Source organism: Salmo trutta, chromosome 4 (assembly GCF_901001165.1).
Source record: "Salmo trutta chromosome 4, fSalTru1.1, whole genome shotgun sequence".
NCBI lineage: Eukaryota > Metazoa > Chordata > Actinopteri > Salmoniformes > Salmonidae > Salmo > Salmo trutta.
In genome coordinates, this window is record NC_042960.1 from 32,645,044 (window position 1) to 32,668,460 (window position 23,417).

A 23,417-nucleotide genomic window follows, 5' to 3' on the forward strand; every position below is an offset into this window, starting at 1 on the left:
GAGTAGACAGACCCCCCCCCCATAGGTTCCCATCTAGTAGTTTATGTTCTCTTTAACATTTGTTTTATGTTACTGCAACGTTCTGGAGGGTCTCTCAGGTGATGTTATCAGTTACGCTTGTCTCCACAGTGCCCCTTTGACGTGGAGATATGTTTCATGGTCTTTCTCTATCATGTGAATAGCAGTACAGGTGGGGATGTAATCTACAATGTTCAGACATGTACTAACCAGGTGGATAGATTTTATTCCCGGTGCACGAGATGGGCAATCTATGTGAAAGCACTACTGATGCAATCTATTTCGGGCTATACAGGGTCTGTCCCTTCTATTCTCTCAGAGCAAAGGTTGTCTGTTTTCTGATCATTGGGCCTTTTCAGTGAAAGGTTAAACTACTTCTATCGCTCAAAGAATACTCTGTCTGTCTGTCATGACCCCGCGGAGAGCTGTGTAGGATCAATAAGGTCAGAGGTGTGGAATGAGAACGGCATACTTTTGGGTCTATCAGACGGTGTGTGTGTTTGTGTGTGTTACAACATGCCAGGGAAATTCCTATGCAATTTCAATGTATTTTGTTGAGTAACAAAATGTATCTGTTACCCCCACTATAGAGTCCTCTGTGGGCTCGTTGTTTGGAACTCTAGCTGTAAAGACTTGCAGACCTCATAAAGGTATCACAGTGCTCATATTGCTGGCTGGCTGACCTTTACGGTACCAGTACTTACACATACTGCTGTTACTGAGAAATGGGCACTTGGCATAGCTTACGCTTTGCTATTTGTATGGTGTACACAGGCACACGTTTAGTTTACCATAAAAAAGAAACAAATCTATTCTTGTAAGTATTTTGATATTGTTCATGAATATGTGTTTACGTTTGTTTGTTTTTACTGTATTTTTAATTGTTTAACCCTATTCATTATATTGACAACTTTTTACAATGAGAATCCAGAGTTATTCACCTGTCCAAACGGGTTCATTTCCCCTCTGTATTAGACAAGGGTGGTTACCGTGAAGAATAGATGTAGGCCCTGGGACTCATTTGGGGAGCGCACAGCATTTAGTGTTTACTCAGTGAGCGTGAAGCGGGAACAACCGTCCAAATAAGACTGGTACCCTCTCCTCTTCTAGTTCAACCGATTTGTTGAGCGTGACTCTCCTGGGTGATTTGTTGTGATACCAGAAGCATCTGTCTGGAATAGTTGGATTTGATCTCGAGAGAAAATGGTACAGACAGAATTTACAGGCCTAACCAATACAGTGCCCTGGTGCTAACCCATCCAGCGGTCATTTCAGTTCAATCTAATATAGAACTTCAACCAACAAGTTCTGAATGTCGTCATATTCTGCAATGCAAATGATGGTTTATAATGTGTTGAGCTGTCTTCTAAAGGATGACATACAGTATCTGCAAACACACCAGTCATTGTTATTATAATGAGAGTCAGAGTGAGTGGGTCAGTTCCCTGTGGCTCAGTTGGTAGAGCATGGTGTTTGCTACGCCAGCATGGTGTGTGCAACGCCAGGGTTGTGGGTTCGATTCCCACGGGGGGCCAGTACAAAAAAAAAAAAATGTATTGAATGTATGTATTCACTACTGTAAGTCGCTCTGGATAAGAGCGTCTGCTAAATGACTAAAATGTAAAAAAAAAAAAAAAAGTATGTTCTGATACACCACTCAATGAGCAGCTTGTGTTTATGGAACAAGCAGATGTTGCTGAAAATGGTGAAAATGTCAGCCTTTGGTGCATGTAATAGGGAGCCTTGGAATATGAGTCCCAGCTGTTAGGGGAAAACCAGAAGAAAGATGGAGAGAGAAAAATAGAGAGACTACAGGCTGAGAAAGAGGGCGGGTGTACAGATGGACGGTTCCCCCATGATGGCATTCCATGACACCTTTTGTCCACTGTCAACTGTCAGTGTGCTAGTGCAGTCAGATCTGCCCATCATGACCCACTTTCCATAGTGTCCAGCCACATTTTATTAGCTTAAGAATCTCTGTGTGCATCCGTTCAGCAAATGACAAATCCGGTGCTGCATGTCGTTGTGTGTGTTCGAGAGCTGTGTAATGTGCCATATGTTGTGTATGCACAATGTCTGAAAGTTCAGTGTATGTGTGCATGCACGTGTTTGTGTACAGTAAGAGTGTCTGTCCATAGCTGACAGTGCAGCCACCTGGACAATACAGTAAGAGGCCTGCCTTAGTGCACTCTCACACTGAGTAGGGCTGGTGACCTGAGTTTGGCGGACATTTTCGTGTCTATCTAAATGAGTCGGCGCTTGCTGCCCAGGGCTCTGTTCTGTCTTTCAGTGTTTCTCTGTCTCTCTGTTTCCCTGTTTCCCTCTCTCTATTTTTCTCTCTCTGTTTCTCTATCTCTCTGTCTTGCTGTTTCTCTGTCTCTCTGTTTCTCAGTCTCTCTGTCTCTCTGGGTTTCAATCTTCTTCTGAAAATAAGAACAGACAGGTGCAAAGGCAGCCTCTCTGTCTAATCTTCCTCTTCTACTCTGCCTCCTCTAATCTTCTCACTCCTCTATGTTCATCCTTTTCTCCTCTGCCCCCCTGCTCTGCTCTAGTCATCTTTAAAGAGAGAGTTCAGGTGAAGCAGTGAAGCAGCAGGTTTCCTGATCTCATTTTAAATCACGGCAGGGCATCAGACATGGCATCAGGTCACAAAATGGAGAATCGCTGTGTGTGTGCAGTTGTGCCTGCGTACTTGGCTGTGTGTCATTTGAGTGTGTGTGTGTGTGTGTGTGTGTGTGAGACTGCACATTTGTTAGTGCATAGAGCCGTATCTGCCAGTCTCCTGCTGCATCTCTCTCTCTCCTCCTCCATCCTCACAGGAATGACTCATGCCAACACTGGAGCCATTTTAAACCTCCCTGCCAGCTTCTATAACCCAGCTCTCCCCGGCCTTCCCCAGCCCATACTCCGATACCACAACCCTGTTTCACACCGTAGCCCCATTGTCTCTTGTCAGATGGTGTCATTCTAATGTGACAGGAGCCATCTGTCTAGAAAATTGTAGAACTAATCTTAAAAATAATTGATAGTAAGTTAAGACAATTAGAAATACTATCAGACATCCCCAAATGGGCACATTTATAGGTTAACATTTGCATACGGTCCAAGTAGCCTAGGCCTACTTCTACAGTGCATTCCAGAAAGTATTCATACCCCTTGACTTTTCCCACATTTTGTTGTTACAGACTGAATTCAAAATGGATTCAATATTTTACAAAATCTCACGCATCTACACACAATACCCCATAATGAGAAAGTGAAAACCAGTTGTTTTTTTTTACATTTTTGCAAATGTATTGAAAAGGAAATACAGAAACATCTCATTTACATAAGTATTCACACCCCTGAGTCAATATATGTTAGAATCACCTTTTGGCAGTAAGTCAAAACTGTAACTAGGCCACTAAGGAGCATTCAATGTCGTCTTGGTAAGCAACTCCAGTCTACATTTGGCCTTGTGTTTTAAGCTATTGTCCTGCTGGAAGGTGAATTTGCCTCACAGGGTCTGTTGGAAATGCACACAATTAAGTTATGAAACAATGAATGCACACACAATTATGGGAGGGAGCGCATTCTGGAGAGAGACGTACCTTGTGCGTCTTAGCCACACTACCCTTATTCTTGGACCATGGCATCCCCGCGGCCTCCTAAATGGAATAGTCCACTGAGACGGGCTTAAATCATACAAGTGTCTCCTGTGCCATGAAAAATACATGTATATTTGCAACTACTCGACCCCGAAAATCTTGGTCGACCAACAGCCTATCGACCAAACAATCAACCATTCGACTAAATGGGGTCGGCCCTACTTATCTTACCACACCTGTATGAATCACCGCATACTTCTATGTATCCCTTATTCCCTTTTCTGTATGAATCACCACAAAAACACCCTTTTATTAACTACCATACGCCTTCCTGAAGAACCATGCTTTTAAGATCCTGAGCATAGTCTCTCGGGAAACCAGTGACCGCCCACACCTCCATAACCTCACACCTTCCAAGAATAAGTGTTTCTGAATGACCACACGCCTTCCTAGAATGGCCACTCTTTGAGTGACCACACACCTGTGTTTCTCTCCTTCCTCAATGTGTGCCTTTCTTCTCGACTCAGTATGCACAGGAGCACCCGTCTCCCCCTCACTGCTGCCTGTCTGTGTGGAGAGCCCTCCTGGCGGTCAGCCTGAATCTGGTTCACTGTGGATAAAGAGCCTCCCCAGCTGTCCCCCTTTTTAAACCAGCTTGTAAAACAGTCCCTGCTTCAGAGAAAAAAGCTGTCCCTGTTTCAGAGAGTGTAGAGCACAATGAATGGGCCCAGTCACCGGCTTGGGGGAAAAAGAGTGGAACAGTTTGTGTGTGTGTGTGTGTGTGTGCACAAACGCGTGTGTCATTGTGCATGTGTGTGTGCATCTGTGTGCGGATGCTTTCAATCACAGCTTTCCTGCTTTGGAGGGTCTGAATCAGACAGTCAACGTCTCCAGACTACAGTTAAACCCAGACACACACGGAGAGACATAAATACATAAAAGCCCACAACACTTTCATTGTGTTGCTTAGAACACAGAATGGCACACGACACTAGTCTCCCCATGCACTCCAGACACACAGGAAGCCAGAAACGAGCAAAGAACTAACAGGATAGCCAAGGTAAAAACATCTAGTAAAGCACAGCAATAACAGAGGTATTGTAGAGTAGAGAGTAGCACTGTAGATCACTATCCGTGTGTGGCCCCAGAAGGTGCAGTTGGAGTCTTAGAGAGATTCAATCTTCTCTATGCTACCTGTATTTCTAGTCTGTTATATGCCTGCAGAATTTCCAGGGCAGCAAACTAGCAACAACCTAAACTATTTCAACTAAGGCCTGATTACCTTTGGAAGATTAGTTGTGAGACTTGTTGTTTTGTTTTGGAATAGATCTCAAGATTTGGAGACACTTGTGGGGGGATTGACAGAAACAGAGCTATCTTAAATGAAGATATATCAAAAGACGACATAACAAGATATCAAAATGGAACTCAGAAAGACGATTGCTTTGCAGTGTATTTTCTCCTCCCTCTCATTGGCCCAGATGTCATCATCCATAGTTAGGTGGTGCTCCTGCTCTCTTATTGTCTGGGAGTTCCTGTGGCCTTTACTTCTATTACATTACTGTGTCTTTAAGAGAGACCACTAATGACGTTAGCACTTCTGCTAGCTCTGGTACGGAAGCCATTAAGTCATTAAATAGCATCCACTAACCAGGCACTCTGTTATTTTCATATCCACTAATTAACCCCTACGCATGGGGAGGGAGGCCTTCATGTGTTGTCAATCCCAATGTCAGAGGACTGCATTTTGGCAGACTCTGTTGCTTTGAGCGTAGATACATGGCGTAAACACAGTAAATGTGAGTAAATGCGTTTAGAGAGAGAGTCAGAGAGACAGTAGAGCAAAGTAGTTGTGGTCACTATTTCTATGGTTCAAATCAAATTGTATTAGTCACATTCGCCGAATACAACAGGTGTAGTAGACCTTATAGTGAAATGCTTACTTACAAGCCCATAACCAACAATGCAGTTTTACATTTTTTTTATAAATACGAATAAGAAATAAAATTAACAAGTAATTAAAGAGCAGCAGTAAAATAACAATAGCGAGACTATATACAGGGGGGTACCGGTACAGAGTCAATGTGCGGGGACACCGGTTAGTTGTTGAGGTAATATGTACATGTGGGTAGAGTTATTAAAGTGCCTATGCATAGATGATAACAACAGAGAGAGGCGGCGGTGTAAAAGAGAGGGGGGCGGCAATGCAAATAGTCTGGGTAGCCATTTGATGATTTAGGTGTTCAGGAGTCTTATGGCTTGGGGTAGAAGCTGTTTACTTGGCGCTCCGGTACCGCTTGCCGTGCGGTAGCAGAGAGAACCGTCTATGACTAGGGTGGCTGGAATCTTTGACAATTTTTAGGGCCTTCCTCTGACACCAGCTGGTTTAGAGGTCCTGGATGGCAGGAGGCTTGGCCACGGTGTTATACTGGGCCGTACACACTACTCTCTGTAGTACCTTGCGGTCAGAGGCCGAGCAGTTGCCATACCAGGCAGTGATGCAACCAGTCAGGATGCTCTCGATGGTGCAGCTGTAGAACCTTTTGAGGATCTGAGGACCCGTGCCAAATCTTTTCAGTCTCCTGGGGGGGGAATAGCTTTTGTCGTGCCCTCTTCACGACTGTCTTGGTGTGCTTGGACCATGTTAGTTTGTTGGTGATGTGGACACCAAGGAACTTGAAGCTCTCAACCTGCTCCACTGCAGCCCCGTCGATGAGAATGGGGGCGTGCTTGGTCCTCTTTTTCATGTAGTCCACAATTATCTCCTTTGACTTGATCACGTTGAGGGAGAGTTTGTTGTCCTGGCACCACACGGCCAGGTCTCTGACCTCCTCCCTATAGGCTGTCTCGTCGTTGTCGGCGATCAGGTCTACCACTGTTGTGTCATCGGCAAACTTAATGATGGTGTTGGAGTCGTGCCTGGCCATGCAGTCATGAGTGAACAGTGAGTACAGGAGGTGCTGATCACGCACCCCTGGGGAGTCCCTGTGTTGAGGATCAGCGTGGCAGATGTGTTTTTACCACCTGGGGGCGGCCCGTCAGGATGTCCAGGATCCAGTTGCAGAGGGAGGTGTTTAGTCCCAGGGTACTAAGCTTATTGATGAGCTTTGAGGGCACTATGGTGTTGAACGCTGAGCTGTAGTCAATGAATAGCATTCTCACATAGGTGTTCCTTTTGTCCATTTACATTTACATTTTAGTCATTTAGCAGAGGCTCTTATCCAGAGCGACTTACAGTAGTGAATGCATACATTTCATTTCATGCATTTTTTTTTTTTACTGGCCCCCCGTGGGAATCGAACCCACAACCCTGGCATTGCACATACCATGCTGGCGTTGCAAACACCATGCTCTACCAACTGAGCCACAGGTGGGAAAGGGCAGTGTGGAGTGCAATAGAGATTGCATCATCTGTGGATCTGTTGGGGCGGTATGCAAATTGTAGTGGGTCTAGGGTTTCTGGGATAATGGTGTTGATGTGAGCCATAACCAGCCTTTCAAAGCACTTCATGACTACAGACGTGATTGCTACGGGTCGGTCGTCATTTAGGCAGGTTACCTTAGTGTTCTTGGGCAAAGGCACTATGGTGGTCTGCTCGAAACATGTTGGTATTACAGACTCGGACAGGGAGAGGTTGAAAATATCAATGAAGACACTAGCCAGTTGGTCAGCACATGCTCACAGTACACGTCCTGGTAATCCGTCTGTCCCTGCGGCCTTGTGAATGTTGACCTGTTTAAAGGTCTTACTCACATCGGCTGCGGAGAGCGTGATCACACAGTCTTCCGGAACAGCTGGTGCTCTCATGCATGTTTCAGTACCATTTCCCTCGAAGCGAGCATAGAAGTAGTTTAGCTCGTCTGGTAGGCTCGTGTCACTGGGCAGCTTTCGGCTGTGCTTCCCTTTGTAGTCTGTAATGGTTTGCAAGCCCTACCACATCCGACGAGCGTCAGAGCCGGTGTAGTACGATTCGTTCTTAGTCCTGTATTGACGCTTTGCCTGTTTGAGGGTTCGTTGGAGGGCATAGCGGAATTTCTTATAAACTTCCAGGTTAGAGTCCCGCTCCTTGAAAGCGGCAGCTCTGCCCTTTAGCTCAGTGTGGATGTTGCCTGTAATCCATGGCTTCTGGTTGGGGTATGTACGTACGTTCACTGTGGGGACGACGTCATCGATGCACTTATTGATGAAGCCAATGACTGATGTGGTGTACTACTCAATGCCATCGGAGGAATCCCGGATTATATTCCAGTCTGTGCTAGCAAAACAGTCCTGTAGCTTAGCATCTGCTTCATCTGACCACTTTTTTATTGATCTAGTCACTAGTGCTTCCTGCTTAAATTTTTTGCTTGTAAGCAGGAATCAGGAGGATAGAATTATGGTCAGATTTGCCAAATGGAGGGAGAGCTTTGTATGTGTCTCTGTGTGGTTCAGAGTTTTTTTTCTCCTCTGGTTGCACATTTAACATGCTGATAGAAATTTGGTAAAACGGATTTAAGTTTCCCTGCATTAAAGTCCCCACTTCTAGGAGCGCCGCCTCTGGGTGAACGTTTTCTCGTTTGCTTATGGCGGAATACAGCTCATTCAATGCTGTCTTAGTGGGGACTGACTGCTGTCTTAGCCTCTGACTGTGGTGGTATGTAAACAGCTACAAAAAATACAGATGAAAACTCTCTAGGTAGATAGTGTGGTCTACACCTTATCATGAGATACTCTACCTCAGGTGAGCAATAGCTCAAGACTTCCTTAGATATCGTGCACCAGCTGTTATTTAGAGAAATACATAGCCCGCCGCCTCTTGTCTTACCAGATGCCGCTGTTCTATCCTGCCGGTACAGTGTATAATCAGCCAGCTGTATGTTGATAGTGTCATCGTTCAACCACGACTCCGTGAAGCATAATATATTACAGTTTTGAATGTTCCGTTGGTAGTTTAATCTTCCTCGTAGGTCATCTATTTTATTCTCTAGATTGCACGTTTATTCGATCGCCTACGAATTCTCAGAAGGCAGCCTGCCCTTTGGCCCCTTTTTCTCTGCCTCCTCTTCACGCAAATCACGGGGATCTGGGCCTGTTCCTGAGAAAGCACTATATTGTTCGCGTCAGGCTCGTCAGACTCGTTAAAGGAAAAAAGGATTCTTCCAATCCGTAGTGAGTAATCGCAGTCCTGTTTTCCAGAAGTTATTTTCGGTCATAAGAGATGGTAGCAGCAACATTATGTGCAAATTATAAAAATAAAATAAAAAACACAATTGTTTGGGGACATGTAAAATGTCTGCCTTCTTCTCCGGCGCCATTATTACAGTGGTGGGGGTCTTGCTGTGTGTGAGTCACTGATACTATATATGTGACACTTACTATGCTTCCCGTGCGTGTGTCCTGTGTGTGTGTGTACAGCTCCACTGCTCTAGGGTATTATAGTTCTAAGGGTATTATAGTTCTGTGGCTGAGCCCTGAGGATGCAGGGGGGAATATGTTAGCAGGATCAATGATAGCAGGCCTGTCCGGATCGATTTCTCATTTGGGTTGTGACGGGTACCCACAGAAGCAAACCCCTCTAGTCAGGGCAGGGTGAGGCAGTGACAGGTACCCACTACCCATAGGCCTACAACACTCTTAGATAAAAATGGTCCCAAAATAGTTATTCGGCTGTCCCCAGGAGAACCCTTTTTGGTTCCATGTAGGGTTAGGCTGTGACAAGCAACCACAAACCCAGCGGGGACAGAGGCTGTGACAGAGGCAGGTACTGACAGACACCCAGAAGGACAGAGGCAGCTGAGACAGGTAGGCAGGTACTGACAGACACCCAGAAGGACAGAGGCAGCTGAGACAGGTAGGTGGGTAGTGACAGGTCTTCACAGCGCTTGTAGACACAGGGACAGGTATGTACTGATATAGGCAGAGACAGAGAGAGAAACAGACGTGCATAGCGGCATATTTTGACTCTTGTCGCGTATCTCTTGGACTGGTAGTTTCGTTTGCATGCTATAGACGAGGCATGTTTAGACTGTGATTAGATTTAGGAGATTTAGGAGATTGCATGGAGATAGGCTTCCTCCTCCCCGTGCTGTGTTGATTCTTCATTCGTCAACCATCGCATTTGTTTTTAATTCATGAGTTGAGCCACTGGTATTGAATTCAAGCACTGGCCTCGAGGCTAGGGATAAAGATAGTGTGTGTGCGTTCAAGGCTGCTTCGTGCAGACACACACTTCAAGGCTCCGGGTCCACCAGTGCGTGTCACACTGTAGCTGGAGAGGTACTGTAGAGGCGTGAGACGACAGACCGAGAGACATGAGAGAATGACGAGGCTTCAATACTGGGACCAGAAATGCAGGGAGATAACTGGGCCTTCATTTTGGGTAAGAATGGAACATTGGAAAGTTAATATGGCCCAAAACATATGCCAATTTCAGTCTCTGTTAGAGCTGTTAGAACGTAATCTTAACAGTGGCTGTACTGCTTCAATATTCTGTTCCAAGTCATTTCAGTCGGCTCCAGTCTCTTTGGTCTGCGGAGGACTGAATATGGAGAGCAATAAAGTTAGCGTCCCTTCTGAGTTCGTGCTTCAATAGTCTAGTATCACGGCAAGTTACCGATCTCTTGAAGCAGAATACTCTTGTTTTATGTTTAATGAGAAATGTTTCTCTGCTGTGAAGGCAATTATCTTATCAGCCATGCTCTGTTGTACTCTGTAAAATATTAAGTAAGGATAAAGTATAGGCAGAAGTAGGTCCTAGATTCCTCCCTACTCATTGGCTATACTATGAGTTATTTCTGTTGAGGATCCAGTGTATTGATTTAGACTGGGTAGAGTCTGAATTTAGACTCAGTACTAATGGTAGTGTCAGTATCAGAGGAGGGGGGCCTTGACAGATCGATGATCAACAGAAAGGCATCCATCTGCATTGGCCATGAGCACCATTTGAGATGTGAACGAATATTAGCCTTCCCAGCGCGATAGTGTTAGCCTTCACAGAGTGTTCTGCTACTAAATAATAGATGAAAAGCTCACCTTTGATCCACTGGACCATCGATCTGGGCCTCTGTTCTGACGCTGGACAGCTTAACCTGGCTCGAACTCTATGAATACACACAGATGGACACACACACACACACACACACACACACACACACACACACACGCACTATGTGTATACACAAACAAGTTCACACACATACAGTACCTAGACACCTTTTGATATAAACACACACACACTCATATACACACACACACACACACACACTCATACACACACGGCTCACAGCTGGGAGTTTCTGACTTTTGCTCTTTGATGCTGCTGCCTGTTGAGTGTGTGTGTGTGCGTGTGTGCGTGCGACTGTGCTTGATCTGTTAACACACTAAACTGTGTCTCTCCTCTGGTTTCTCCTCAGGATTGAAAAAGCGTACCAGGAAGGCCTTCGGGATACGGAAGAAAGAGAAGGGAGACAAGGACAATGACTCAACGTAAGTCTACCAGTCTAACTTGCGCACACACACATGCACTCGTACATTCATATACACGGCTGTCACCCAAAGATGATTCCACTGGCTGTGAGCGTTCCATTGAGGGCATTGAGGTTCTGTTGACCACGGACGTTTACGTTCCACCTGAGGAGCTCTACAGTTTGAGCCATAATGTCCACTCATCCGAGGACAGTTGCCTTGGCCAGTTGTATGGCTGTGCCCATGCCTCTGTGAAACTGCCTGTAACTCTGGCTTCAATGCTCAGCACTGTGATCAATCACTACCTGGACCAAGTCTTTTCTCTAATACTGTTTGGGAAGTACCGATTCCCCTCACTGGGTTGTATGTGCATCCATGCATGAGAGCTTTTCATTTTGATTCATGACATCTGACAGGTGGGTATGAACATGTTGCTGTTTGTGCCCAGTGACGTAGTGGTATTACCCTCCACTACAACACTGTTTGTGCGTGTGTGTGTGTGCTTGTGTGTGTACTGTATGTAATTGTTTGCAGGGGAAGTCATCCCTTATACATGTTTTAAATCCAATACAACTTTAGCATCCCGGCAAATTTTGTCGACTTTCTCTTATATATGAAAGGTATTGCCGGCAAAAAAGCCTCTTCTTTTATTTCCGTCAACCGACCTAGTCAGGATTGCTGTAAAGTTCTGCCTACGGCTTAGTATGAAATGTTGCTGTGGCGGCATTCGTACACACTACACTCTTAAGCTCTGGATGGTGGCTAGGCGGCGGCCATTACTTCTAGTATCCAGGCAGTTCTAAAGTTTGCGAGGCGTGTCACTTCACCGGTATCTTCGCATAGCCTACCACATGCACTGTTTTCTTAACCACAACTGTGTGGATCTATAAAGAATTACTGCGGGAATAGATATCACTGAATGTCGAAAGTATTGGAATAAAGTAGGCTAATGCAATTGATGCAAATTGTTGATTACTGAAACACCCAAAGTCATCCAATTGTTATAATACATGTGAAGCAATAGCCTGCCCGCGTGTGGTCAACTATTTCAGCACCATTTCGCGCTGCTTTGAGACAAGCGCAGGGACTCGTCTTGATAAATCAATCAATGTCCAATTTTTTTTCATTTTTTTTCCTTCACTGAATCTCAGTTTGGATATTGGTTTGACTACAATTGGACCGTATAAATGTTAGCTAATTTGAGGTGAGTGCTGCTCTCATCTTGTCTAATTGGATCATTTGTTAGCACTGATCAGAACACTTCGCCAGCGTGTGATGTACAGTAGGTTTAACAAGGGGATTATTTTTGCTCTTCACTCGCAGTGGCTTAGTAGCCTAGGCCTACTCCCGACCGAAAGCATGTGACTTGTCTTAATCAATCAATGTGATCTTGTTTAACTGAATCTCCGTCTGTATATTTGTTTAATTCTCTGATTGAGCAAACAGGTGGAGGTGGTATAGTTCGTCTATCACTGATCAGAAACATTTGGCATGCAAAAATGTAGCATGAATCAAATGTAGGCCTATTATTTTTGCTTGATTGTGTGAAAGCAACTCCGAAAGCCTGCGGAGGTTGTTTTCTATCGGTATCATGATGAAGATATGCTCAATAGAAGTATGATCCCACACTTGCTCCCTAACAAAGCGAAGTGAGGGTAGAAAAGCCTTGGGCTCTGTTTCAAAATACACAGTGCATTAGGAAAGTATTCAGACCCTTTACATTTTCAACATTTTTTTTACGTTCCAGCCTTATTCTAAAATGGATTAAGAGTTTGTTTTTTTTCCCCTCCCACATCAATCTACATACAATACCCCATAATGACAAATAAAAAAAACAACATTTTTTTTATGTTTTGCAAAAAAAGTATTCAGACTCTTTACTCAGTACTTTATTGAAGCATCTCTCCCATTCTTCTCTGCAGATCCTCTCAATCTCTGTCAGGTTGGATGGGGAACCTCGCTGCACAGCTATTTTCAGGTCTCTACAGACATGTTCGATCGGGTTCAAGTCTGGGCTCTGGCTGGGCCACTCAAGGACATTCAGAGACTTGTCCCGAAGTCACTCCTGCATTGTCCTGTTGGAAGGTGAACCTCCGCACAAGTCTGAGCTCTTGAGTGCTCTGAAGCAGGTTTTCGTCAATGATCTCTCTGTACTTTGCGCCGTTCATCTTTCCCTCGATCCTTACTAGTCTACTAGTCTGACGCTTATCATTCAGGCCAAAGAGTTCAATCTTAGTTTCATTAGACCAGAGAATGTTGTTTCTCATGGTCTGAGAGTCCTTTTGGTAAACTCCAAGTGGGCTGTCATGTGCCTTTTACTGAGGAGTGGCTTCCCTCTGGCCACTCTACCATAAAGGCCTGATTGGTGGAGTGATGCATAGATGGTTGTCATTCTGTAAGGGTCTCCCATCTCCACAGAGGAACTCTGGAGCTCTGTCAGAGTGACCATCAGGTTCTTGGTCACCTCCCTGATCAAGGCCCTTCTCCCCCGATTGCTGAGTTTGGCCGGGTGGCCAGCTCTAGGTGGTTCCAAACTTCTTCCATTTAAGAATAATGGAGGCCAATGTGTTCTTGGGGACTTTCAATGCTGCAGTAATGTTTGGTACCCTTCCCCAGATCTGTGCCTCGACACAATCCTGTTTCGGAGCTCTACGGACAATTCCTTTGACCTCATGGCTTGGATTTTTCTCTGACATGCACTGTCAACTGTGGTACCTTTTTATATAGACAGGTTTGTGCCTTTCCAAATCATCTCCAATCAATTTAATTTACCACAGGTGGACTCCAATCATGTTGTAGAAACATCTCACGGATGATCAAAGGAAACAGGATGCACCTAAGCTCAATTTCGAGTCTCATAGCAAAGGGTCTGAATACTTGTGTAAATAACGTATTTCTGTTTTTAATATTTGATACATTTGCAAAAAATTCGAAAAAATCTGTTTTCATTTTCTCGTTATTGGGTATTGTGTGTAAATTGATGAGATTTTTTTATTTATTTAATCCATTTTAGAATAAGGCTGTAACGAAAAGAAATGTGGAAATAGTGAAGTGGCCTGAATGTACTGTACACTACATGACCAAAAGTATGTGGACACCTGCTCGTCGAACATCTCATTCCAAAATTATGGGATACTAATATGGAGTTGAGCTGATACTATAACAGCTTCTACTCTTCTGGGAAGGCTTTCCACACCTTTGGAACATTTCTGCAGGGACTTGCTTCCATTCAGCCACAAGCATTAGTGAGAGCACAAGAGCAGTACTGTTGTTGGGCGATTAGGCCTGGCTCCCAGTCGGCGTTCCAATGCAACCCAGAGGTGTATTTGCTTTTTTATGGATTCCCATTAGCTGCTGCCAAGGCAGCAACTACTCTTCCTGGGGTCCGGCAGAATTAAGGCAGTTCGATGGGGTTGAGGTCAGGGCTCTGTGCAGGCCAGTTAAGTTCTTCCACACCAATTTTGACAAACCAAACTGTTGCCACAAAGTTGGAAGCACAGAATCGTCTATAATGTAATTTCATGCTGTAGCGTTAAGATTGCCCTTCACTGGAACTAAGAGGCCTAGCCCGAACCATGAAAAACAGTCCCAGACCATTATTCCTCCTCCACCAAACTTTACAGTTGGCACTAGGCATTGGGGCAGGTAGTGTTCTCCTGGCATCTGCCAAACCCAGATTCGTCCACCACTCCAGAGAACTCTTTCCACTGCTCCAGAGTCCAATGGCGGCAAGCTTTACACCACTCCAGCCAACGCTTGGCATTGAGCATGGTGATCTTAGGCTTGTGTGCGGCTGCTCGGCCATGGGAACCCATTTCGTGAAGCTCCTGACGAACAGTTCTTGTGCTGATGTTGCTTCCTGAGGCAGTTTGGAACTCAATAGTGAGTGTTGCAACCGAGGACAGACGATTTATATGAGCTATGCGCTTCAGCACTCGGCGATAAAGTTCTGTGAGCTTCTGTGACCTACCACTTTGCGGCCGAGCTTTTGTTACTCCTAGACGTTTCCACTTCACAATAACAGCACTTCCAGTTGACCGGGGAAGCTCTAGCATGGCTGGAATTTGACAAACTGACTTGAAGGAAAGGTGGCATCCTATGACGGTGCCATGTTGAAAGTCGCTCTTCAGTGCGGCCCATTCTACTGCCAATGTTTGTCTATGGAGATTGCATTGCTGTGTGCTCAATTTTATACACCTGTCGGCAACGGGTGTGGCTAAAATAGCTGAATCCCCTCATTTGAAGGGGTGTCCACATACTTTTGTATATATTGTGTAACTTTTCTATATGACAGTGGTTCCACACGTTGCCGTGATGCAAGATGTGTGGGGAAAAATATAATTTTTATTTTATCCTGTTATATTTCATTTTAATCTTAGCCTACTATGTGTGTTGACTGTGACCAGGTTAGCTTAAGTGTGTCTTGTCTGTTTAAATGAACAAAATAGCTATTGATTTCATGTGCATGGCGCAGCCATGTAGCATATGGGCTGCACAGACCAGTAACATAATTAGAATATGCCATTCAATTCTTTTGAAAATGCTTATCCCGGCAGGAATGTGGTAAAAATGGGACTGTATGAATTGAGCTCAACATTTTTTGGCCAGATTATTATTTTTCTTTACATGCAACATGCCGTAAAGTCTGTCTGTAAAGGGTATTAGAAAGCCCCAACATTCTGGGGTTTTCCAGTGAGCTGCTTTGCTAATTGGCAGTGTGTTTAAGTGTTAGGAGAAAATATGGAAAGTGGATTTCAAGATCCTTACTTTCTCTTTGCTCCCTCCTCTCCCATCCTTTTTTCTCTTTCTCTCTCTTTCTTTCACAGGGGGTCCCCTGACAGAGAAGGGGGTGTAAGTATCACAAAATCATTCATGCTTTGTCCAATGGATTAATCGGTCAACTTGTTCAACTGTGAAATAGTTAGCAAATTATTGAATTGTGTTGTCAATAAAGATGCTTAATAATGTCATTGCTGGAAGGTGAAGACATGATTGCCTATTTTACAAGCTCGGTTTAATACTGCTCAGTCCTTTAGGTGAATCAGCACTGTAACATTGGTGCCCCTTTTTCATTGACTCCAGAATCAAATGAAATGAGTCTTATTGTTGAACTTAACTGTTTTGTGAGGTATTGAATTTCCTTATATGATTTGATTGAATTGTATTTGTATTCTCTGTATTGTGGACTCGACTGTCATCATCCAGGATCCCCAAGAGATTGAATCGGTATTGAACACGATTGGAGTCCCTTCTAGTGTAGGATATATAGTTACTGTAGACTCTACTCTACTAGGCTCTACTAGACCTTAGGTCAACCTTAGGATACTAATTGGGTTCATTGTTCCTGTATCGGTAGCATTGAGTAGCCAATCACTTAGCGTAGTAGTGCATGAGTTGAGTAATCAGGATCCTGATTGGTGGAATTGATTGTGATCGTGTCATTCTGTTTTCAGTCACAGAAGAAGTCCAATGGTGCGGCTGTCAATGGATTCTCTGGAGAGATCGACTGGGACAGATATGTATGGAACCAGCGTTCTTCCTTTGAACAAGCGCATATAAAAAAACAAACCAATGATTATGTTACTGGCATACTCTCAAAGATCTATATGTCATGGACAGTAGATATTCTTCTGACCCTTCTGTTACTGTCCTACTGTCGTTTCTAAAGATTCTGAGTGTATGTTAATGTAGAATTAATCGTTTGAGGTCAATTCCAATTCAATCAATTCAGGAAGTAAACTGAATTGACAGAATTGAAATGGAATTGAAGCCCAACCCTGATCGCATGTTGTAAATACAGCGTGTGATGTTGGTGTGTCTGTTGCTCGTTTGTTTCAGAACACCCCTACGGTGGACGATGAAGGTTACAGTCTCAGGCCAGACGAGGAGGAGGGGCCAGGATCAGATATCCTTTATCATCTTGCTACACCCAAATGGAGCTAGATATGAACTATTTCACACTACATAGTACACCTACACCTAATACTACACCTATAGCACTATAGTTCCACCAAATCACAGATGACTTATAGTTTGTATGTCACAACATTAGCACATCGCTGTTTGTATGTAGAGTCTGTGTCTGACTGACTGTTTGACTGACTGACTTAGTGAATAACTGCCTATCTAGATCAGAAACATTTTGTATTCAGCCCACCACAGAACAGCCTATGAGTACAAATCAACATTGAGACCGTTGAGCATAATTTCATCTCAACTCAATAACAAACAGGCAGCCGAGAAATAACTGAGTATTACTTCAACTCAATAACAGCTTACAGCATATGGCCTAGAACAACTATATATTGATTAGACTGATATTGCTTGGAGATTCACCTGCTGTTCTGTGAGGAGATTCTACGGTCTCCTGATTAGAAACTGTTGTATGCTGTAGTATCTAGTATTTGGTAGAGTTGTAGATATAGAAACGGTCCGGAGTACAGAGTTTCTCCTAGTACAGATCTAGGATCAGCTTCCCCTCCCACAATCCTAACCTTTACCATTTAGTGGGGAAAATGCAAAACTGGCCTAAGCTCACCGTCTAGGGGCAACATCACCCTACTCCTAGAAATACAATGTAAATTACCTATGATCTTCAGCAGTTAAAAGATTACTGTCTTTAACGGCAACCCACCTGGCTCCAAACCACCCAAGGAACACTTCTTCTCCTCCAGCGAGTCGGAGGGAGAGGAGGACCACCGGAAAAAGTTTAAGATCAAGATTAAACCTTTACCAGCGGAAAGTGCCAACTGTTTGGCCCCCTCAGTAGATGAACTCAAAGCCTCCATAGGCAACATAGCTCTGTCTCCTTCTCCTCTGGTGAGTCCCTCCCTCCACCATCACTGCTCTGCCCTCACTGGAGCCATGTTGTCATTTTCTCTTACTGTATACTGTATTCTAGAATGTGTTTGAATTGTTGTATCTGCTTGCTGTTCTGTTCCTCATTAAGAAATTCTTTCCAACTTTCACAACACAATTCTTACGGTCTCTGTGTGTTTCTCTGTCACACTGCATGTGTTTTCTCCTCATGAATCCACTTATATGCCTGTCTGTGAGTGAATTATATTATCTCAGAGGCTTATTCCGTCCATATTCCTGTAGCAACGGTGAGCTAGGGAGAGAAACACTGGGGTTTGTTTACCCTCTACTACATAATACATTGCTGATGCTAGGGATGTTGGGGAGAGAAATGGTGGCTGGCAGGTCTTTAGCATTCTGCTGTGACCTCAGTGGACTACCAATTACTGGAGTGGAGTTTAACCCAAGGCAGATGTCTCTAAGCAGCCCACAGAAACCAACAGACACTGTGTTATTTAGTCTCATTATACACTTTAAACTGGAGAGAGAGTTCCTACACCACAATGACAAGAACTTCATGAGATTCAAACCTAGTTAAATGAAAAACATCCCTTAAAACCTTAAATTAGCAGAGTGATCCAAATGAGGGAGAGGTGTTTAAGGAGTTTCTCTTTGGGATGGGGCCCCTCCCTTCCAACCCCCTCCACACCCACCAACTCTCCTCTAGTGTCATACCTGGTGTAAATAATTCAGCCTGGAAAGTGGGTATTCACGGTGAGGCAGTGATGTATGCTGTACATACGCGAAGACAGTCTCTGGTCATACGAGAACCTTACAGACTCAATAATTAATCCATCCACTGGCTGTAGAGCCGCTTGCTAGCCGTTAGCTCACTAACCTGGAACAGTGAGCAGGTGTTTGGTTGTTTGAAGGTGGCTCTCTCTGTGTGTAGAGGAATGTTACAATCTAGATCAGGGAATAGCAGACAGTGTCTGTGTGGTTCTGAGGGTGGCCAGTCAGTCATAGAGAATTGTATAATGTCCTCCTCGCTGTAGGTCAAGTTATCGCCTGAAACCCCGTTGTCAAAACCTTGTTCCAGAAAGGTCTGTCACTGTACTAGGGTTAGGGGACAGAAAGGGTTGGAGACTACATGCCATGGGTCTAGGAGAGACCTTTAATGTAGAGGGATTTAACCCCAGGTCTTTCAAGTCCTTTAATATAGAGATGTATCCCCAAACAACGGTTCTAACTCCCACGTCTGAATAGAAAGCAGTGCCAGCTCTGTCCTATACTCTCCAGATTAAGTATGTGCCAATTAGCATCTCCTCCATTTAGTAAAAACTCTCCAGTCTGTCCAGAGTGCTGGAACTTCTACCTTTTTTACCTCGGCCATGAATTAAACATGAGTCACATGGTGGACCCTCACTCGCCATTGCAACTGTGTGCTTACCCAGGTAGCCCTGGCAACGGTTACCGGGACATTGGCTAAAGAGAGCTGGATAGAGAGCAAAGGTTAACAGGCTAAATCGAACAACGAGGTTATTTCCACATTTCCTTCCCTGGCTTTCTCTTGCTCCCTCATTTGATCTCTCCTGCATTTTCTCTCTCTCTCTCTCTCTCTCTCTCTCTCTCTCTCTCTCTCTCCCCTTCTCCCTTTTGCCTCTCTCTCTTCCTCCGTCTTTATCTCCCTTGACCTCGATCTCTCTGTATTAAAGTTGAATGTGTTGCTCTTAGAATACAGAGAAGAGAGACCGAGGAAGACGGTGCGTGTGAGAGCAGATTAACCTCCCCATGGGCAATTCTGTCCACGGTGCAATAGATGTATCATTTAGATTTTCCCTTGTTCTCAACAACTATCGCTATTGATTAAACATCCAGTCACTCATCAGATCAAAGTCGCTTATCGATATACTGTAAATGGATGAACGGATGGGTGTGGAAAGTGAACTGGATAGACCGATTGGTGGATAGTGGATACCTATGCTCTCTCCGTGGAGCTTATGTAAATCGGAGGAGAAAACTATTGCCACGCGCGTTTGTTTGGTCAGTCAATTTTGTGTGTACAGTAACTGTGGATTATCTACGATAACATAGTATCCCCTCTACCCCTTTCTCCTCTCTCTCTCTCTTTGTCCTGCCCCCTCCCTCTGTCCGTCTCTACCTTTCTTCCCCCTTCTACCTGCTAACTTCTGTAGAGGAGTAGTCCGGTAAGCCTGTTCTTGGCATGTCATTGTCGTTTTCTTTTTCTCTCCCCTCTCTCTCTTAGCATGAATTGCACACTTGCATGTCTGTTTTCTCCCTTTCTGTTTGTGATTCGGCATACTGACTTTTCTCTCTGAGGGACCACATTGAATGCCTGGCGGGTGTCCATTGGGTCCATTGTAATAGAGTAAGAGAAATATGCAATAGCTATACAACACACTCAGGTGTCTTAGGGAACCAGGATTTGTGGAGAACAGGTTGCTCTGAATGAGATCCAATGGTTGTGGGATTTGGGACTACCACAGTACCAGCACGAAGACGGCTGCTGTATAGTGACCTTCGATCAGATGGAAATCTGGCTGCTTTCTCTCATAATATCCATGCACCTTTTGGCTAGCGGCTAAAACACAACAGCTCAGCAGATTATGTGTGCGGGATGTGTATGAGTATGTGCTTTTATTTCAGTTCCTCTGAGTAAGGTCCCTTGAATCTGTTTTAAACTGAGGCTGTAGCAGTCACTCAGTTGGATTCCACACGAACCTAATGATGGGAAGAATTACAAGGGAAATGGAGGTGGGGAAGGGCAGAAAATACTGCAGATACAAAGGGGAGATGGAAAAGGGTACGGCTGAATGAAGCCACAGCAGGTCCACCGAACAGTGGAGAGGACAGGGCCAATTGGATCAGTCATTATGGACTGTGGATGATTGTGATTTCCTCTCTCAACATATTGACATACACACCCATGCATGATCGCACACCCACGGATGAATCATCACGCTCACTCGCGCGCGTGAATGAGTCATCCGTGCTCCTCTTAAGCCCTTCTCAGCTCTCTGCTTTCTACTCCATTATGCATGGTTGATCTCGATAGCTGTGTTCAAGAGCATCAAAACCATAATGTATCATGGGTAACTTGTGACTGTCTGACTGATCTACAAATGATAAGGAATAGTTATTTATGATGCAAGGTGATTTGTAGATCAGTCAGTCGGCTGCCCGGTGTCTCAGGTCAGATGCCATCACTTCTACCCGAAGCTCATCCCTCAACTCATCTGTGGAACTCTTTCCTAATTCTGAAAATCACTCCGCTCTCGGTAGCTATGGTACACTGGCTACTACCGCAAACCATGCTCGATCAGCTGAGCAAACTTTGTCCCGCTAGCAGCCTATTGAAGGCTTGTTTGAATGGACATACGGTAGCTATTTTGCCAGCTTGTTGATGAAGTTGTACTGCACCAAAGTTATGGAACTGTTCTCAGAAATCCGCATGTATCTGATAGCTGGCACTGTGCCTCGCTACTTTGAAACATTTTGCCAACGCGATAACACCGCAGAGAGCAGTCAGCTTGTGTTGTAGAACTCCGCACACTAATCACGCCAGAACAGATGTCATGATCATTTGTTCATTGCCTAAAACTTCAATACGCTAGCTAGCGGGAGTATTCAGCATTGAGTGTGTGAACTGATGTTTGCATTCGTTCCTTTAGTTTCATATGGATTGATTTGAAACTGGTTCAGCCAGCAAGCAGACACTAGCTATCTGATGTGCTAGCTAGCCAATTTTTGTGCACATTTCAAATTTCATAAATACAGATTCTACCAACACAAAACATTTTAGCTAGATGTAGAATTGGGTGGTGAAGACTACCCAAAATTAGCTACAAGTTTATAGTTTTTTGTTGTAAAAAATTTTACTCTTGACAATGTCACCTTGGTAACATTTTCGAATGTTAGGACAGCATATTGTATCCCATGTGCTTGCAAGTTATCAGACAGATCAGATGTGAGACAATGTGGTTGGTCTATTTTAAAGCACATTCAGGCTGTGGCTCATGCACTCTTAATACTCTTAAAAAGCATGCTGCCATTTGAACTGTTCTTACTGGCACGGCTAATGATGGCACCACAGGCCTATAAAAATGTTGCCGCCCTCCGCTTGACCTGTCATTGCTCCAGTCACACAATGCTGCTGCCTCATTGCCCCGTCCACCAGGAAGTAGCCTACAGCTGAGTGCCGGAGCCCCTATACCAACATTTTTATAAATAACCCAAGATAGACCACAGGGTGTCGTTTCCAACCGAAGCAAATTAAGCGTTGTGGGCAGGACAAGCAACGAGGTGGGCAGACCCAAGCACGAGCTACCAAGATCCCATTGGCGTGTTCTAGCATGTATTTGCATATTTCATCTAGCTCTAACTTCTCCCACTTTCTGCCATTGGATTTCCTCTCCTCACCATATTTGGTGGTGAGAAGATCTAAGCAGATGCTTCAGATGTATACGTCCTGTGAAGTATCTGGCTCATTGTTCTCTCGTAGTGACATCACTATGACAGTAAACTACTGTACTGTACCTTTCTTTACCACTCTGTCTCTCTGGTGCGGCGATGACTAAGCTGAATTTCCATTACAGCCATTAATGGTGATGAATCTGGTTGGGCCTTTTGGAGAAGTAGGCTACTGGTTCTAACTGACTGAGTGTAACTGTTGTGAGTGTAACTGTTGTGTTGTGAATGTAACTGTATTATGTTGGAGAGGTGTGCTTTACTGATTCATCACTCTCTGACCAGGTATCTCTTCTCTCTTCCTTTTTGCTGGTCATAGAGACGTAGCCCGGTAAGTGTCCCTCCATTCCGTGTCTGTCCCTGGGGCCTGGGGTAAATTACAAATGCTTTTTCTCACTCTGCTTCCTGTAACCTGCTGGAGAAGTGGAGTGGAGGGGAGAAGGTTGAGGTGGAGTTGACAGTTGAAACAGATCAGGAAAATATTGCTAATTTGCTACAGTATGGTCCCTGTTCTAGGCTTTTAAGTCCCTGGGTGAATCTGAATAGTCTTTCCTTGATTCCTCATATCCTCTGTCTTCGCCGTCTCCTTGCTTCCTTCTGATATATTAAGGAGGCGGGTAGAAGGAGTGACACGACGCAAGAAATTGAGAAAGGTCGTTTGAGATTCACACCATCTGTCGACAGCTGGACCCTTTGATCTCTCACTTCAGCCCCGCATTCTAGTGATTCCTCTGTTGCTCTCTCCATCTCTCTCTCGCTCCTTCCATCTCTCACTCTCCCTCCTCCCTTCTCCCTCTATTTTCCTTCTTATCGTGTCTCTTTGAGAGTTATTTCTTGCACTATATTCTCACTAAAAAGCAGCGCTCTCTGTCTTGGTCTCTCGCTCTCTTTATCTCTCCCTGCTCTCTCTTTCTCTCCTTTTCTCTCTCTTTACCTCTGAGTTTCTCTCTGTCTTTCTCACCATGTTTCTGTATCTCTCTCTCTCGTTACACAATCTCATCTGTTATATTATATATCTGTCCCTCTCAATTTTGTGCAGGGTGTATAATGTTTTGGGCTTACACGAGGCTTCAAAGACCTAC

The 23,417-nt window shown here is 44.5% G+C and overlaps 1 protein-coding gene across 10 annotated transcripts in view; it reads left to right on the top strand.

Moving 5' to 3' along the window:
* The window catches only part of LOC115192242 (SH3-containing GRB2-like protein 3-interacting protein 1), a 100,920-nt gene that overhangs the window by 54,163 nt on the left and 23,340 nt on the right, over window positions 1-23,417 (top strand). For 7 of the 10 annotated variants that reach the window (XM_029750534.1, XM_029750531.1, XM_029750525.1 and 4 more), the window contains 8 exons: window positions 10,998-11,070; window positions 15,876-15,900; window positions 16,255-16,275; window positions 16,503-16,568; window positions 16,888-16,954; window positions 17,684-17,868; window positions 20,043-20,054; window positions 22,655-22,666. In XM_029750534.1, the coding sequence (XP_029606394.1) occupies window positions 10,998-11,070; window positions 15,876-15,900; window positions 16,255-16,275; window positions 16,503-16,568; window positions 16,888-16,954; window positions 17,684-17,868; window positions 20,043-20,054; window positions 22,655-22,666 (461 nt within the window). Of the gene's footprint in view, window positions 1-10,997; window positions 11,071-15,875; window positions 15,901-16,254; window positions 16,276-16,502; window positions 16,569-16,887; window positions 16,955-17,683; window positions 17,869-20,042; window positions 20,055-22,620; window positions 22,667-23,417 lie in introns of those variants that run through there. The other 3 variants (XM_029750526.1, XM_029750527.1, XM_029750535.1) reach the window with 3 other exon arrangements.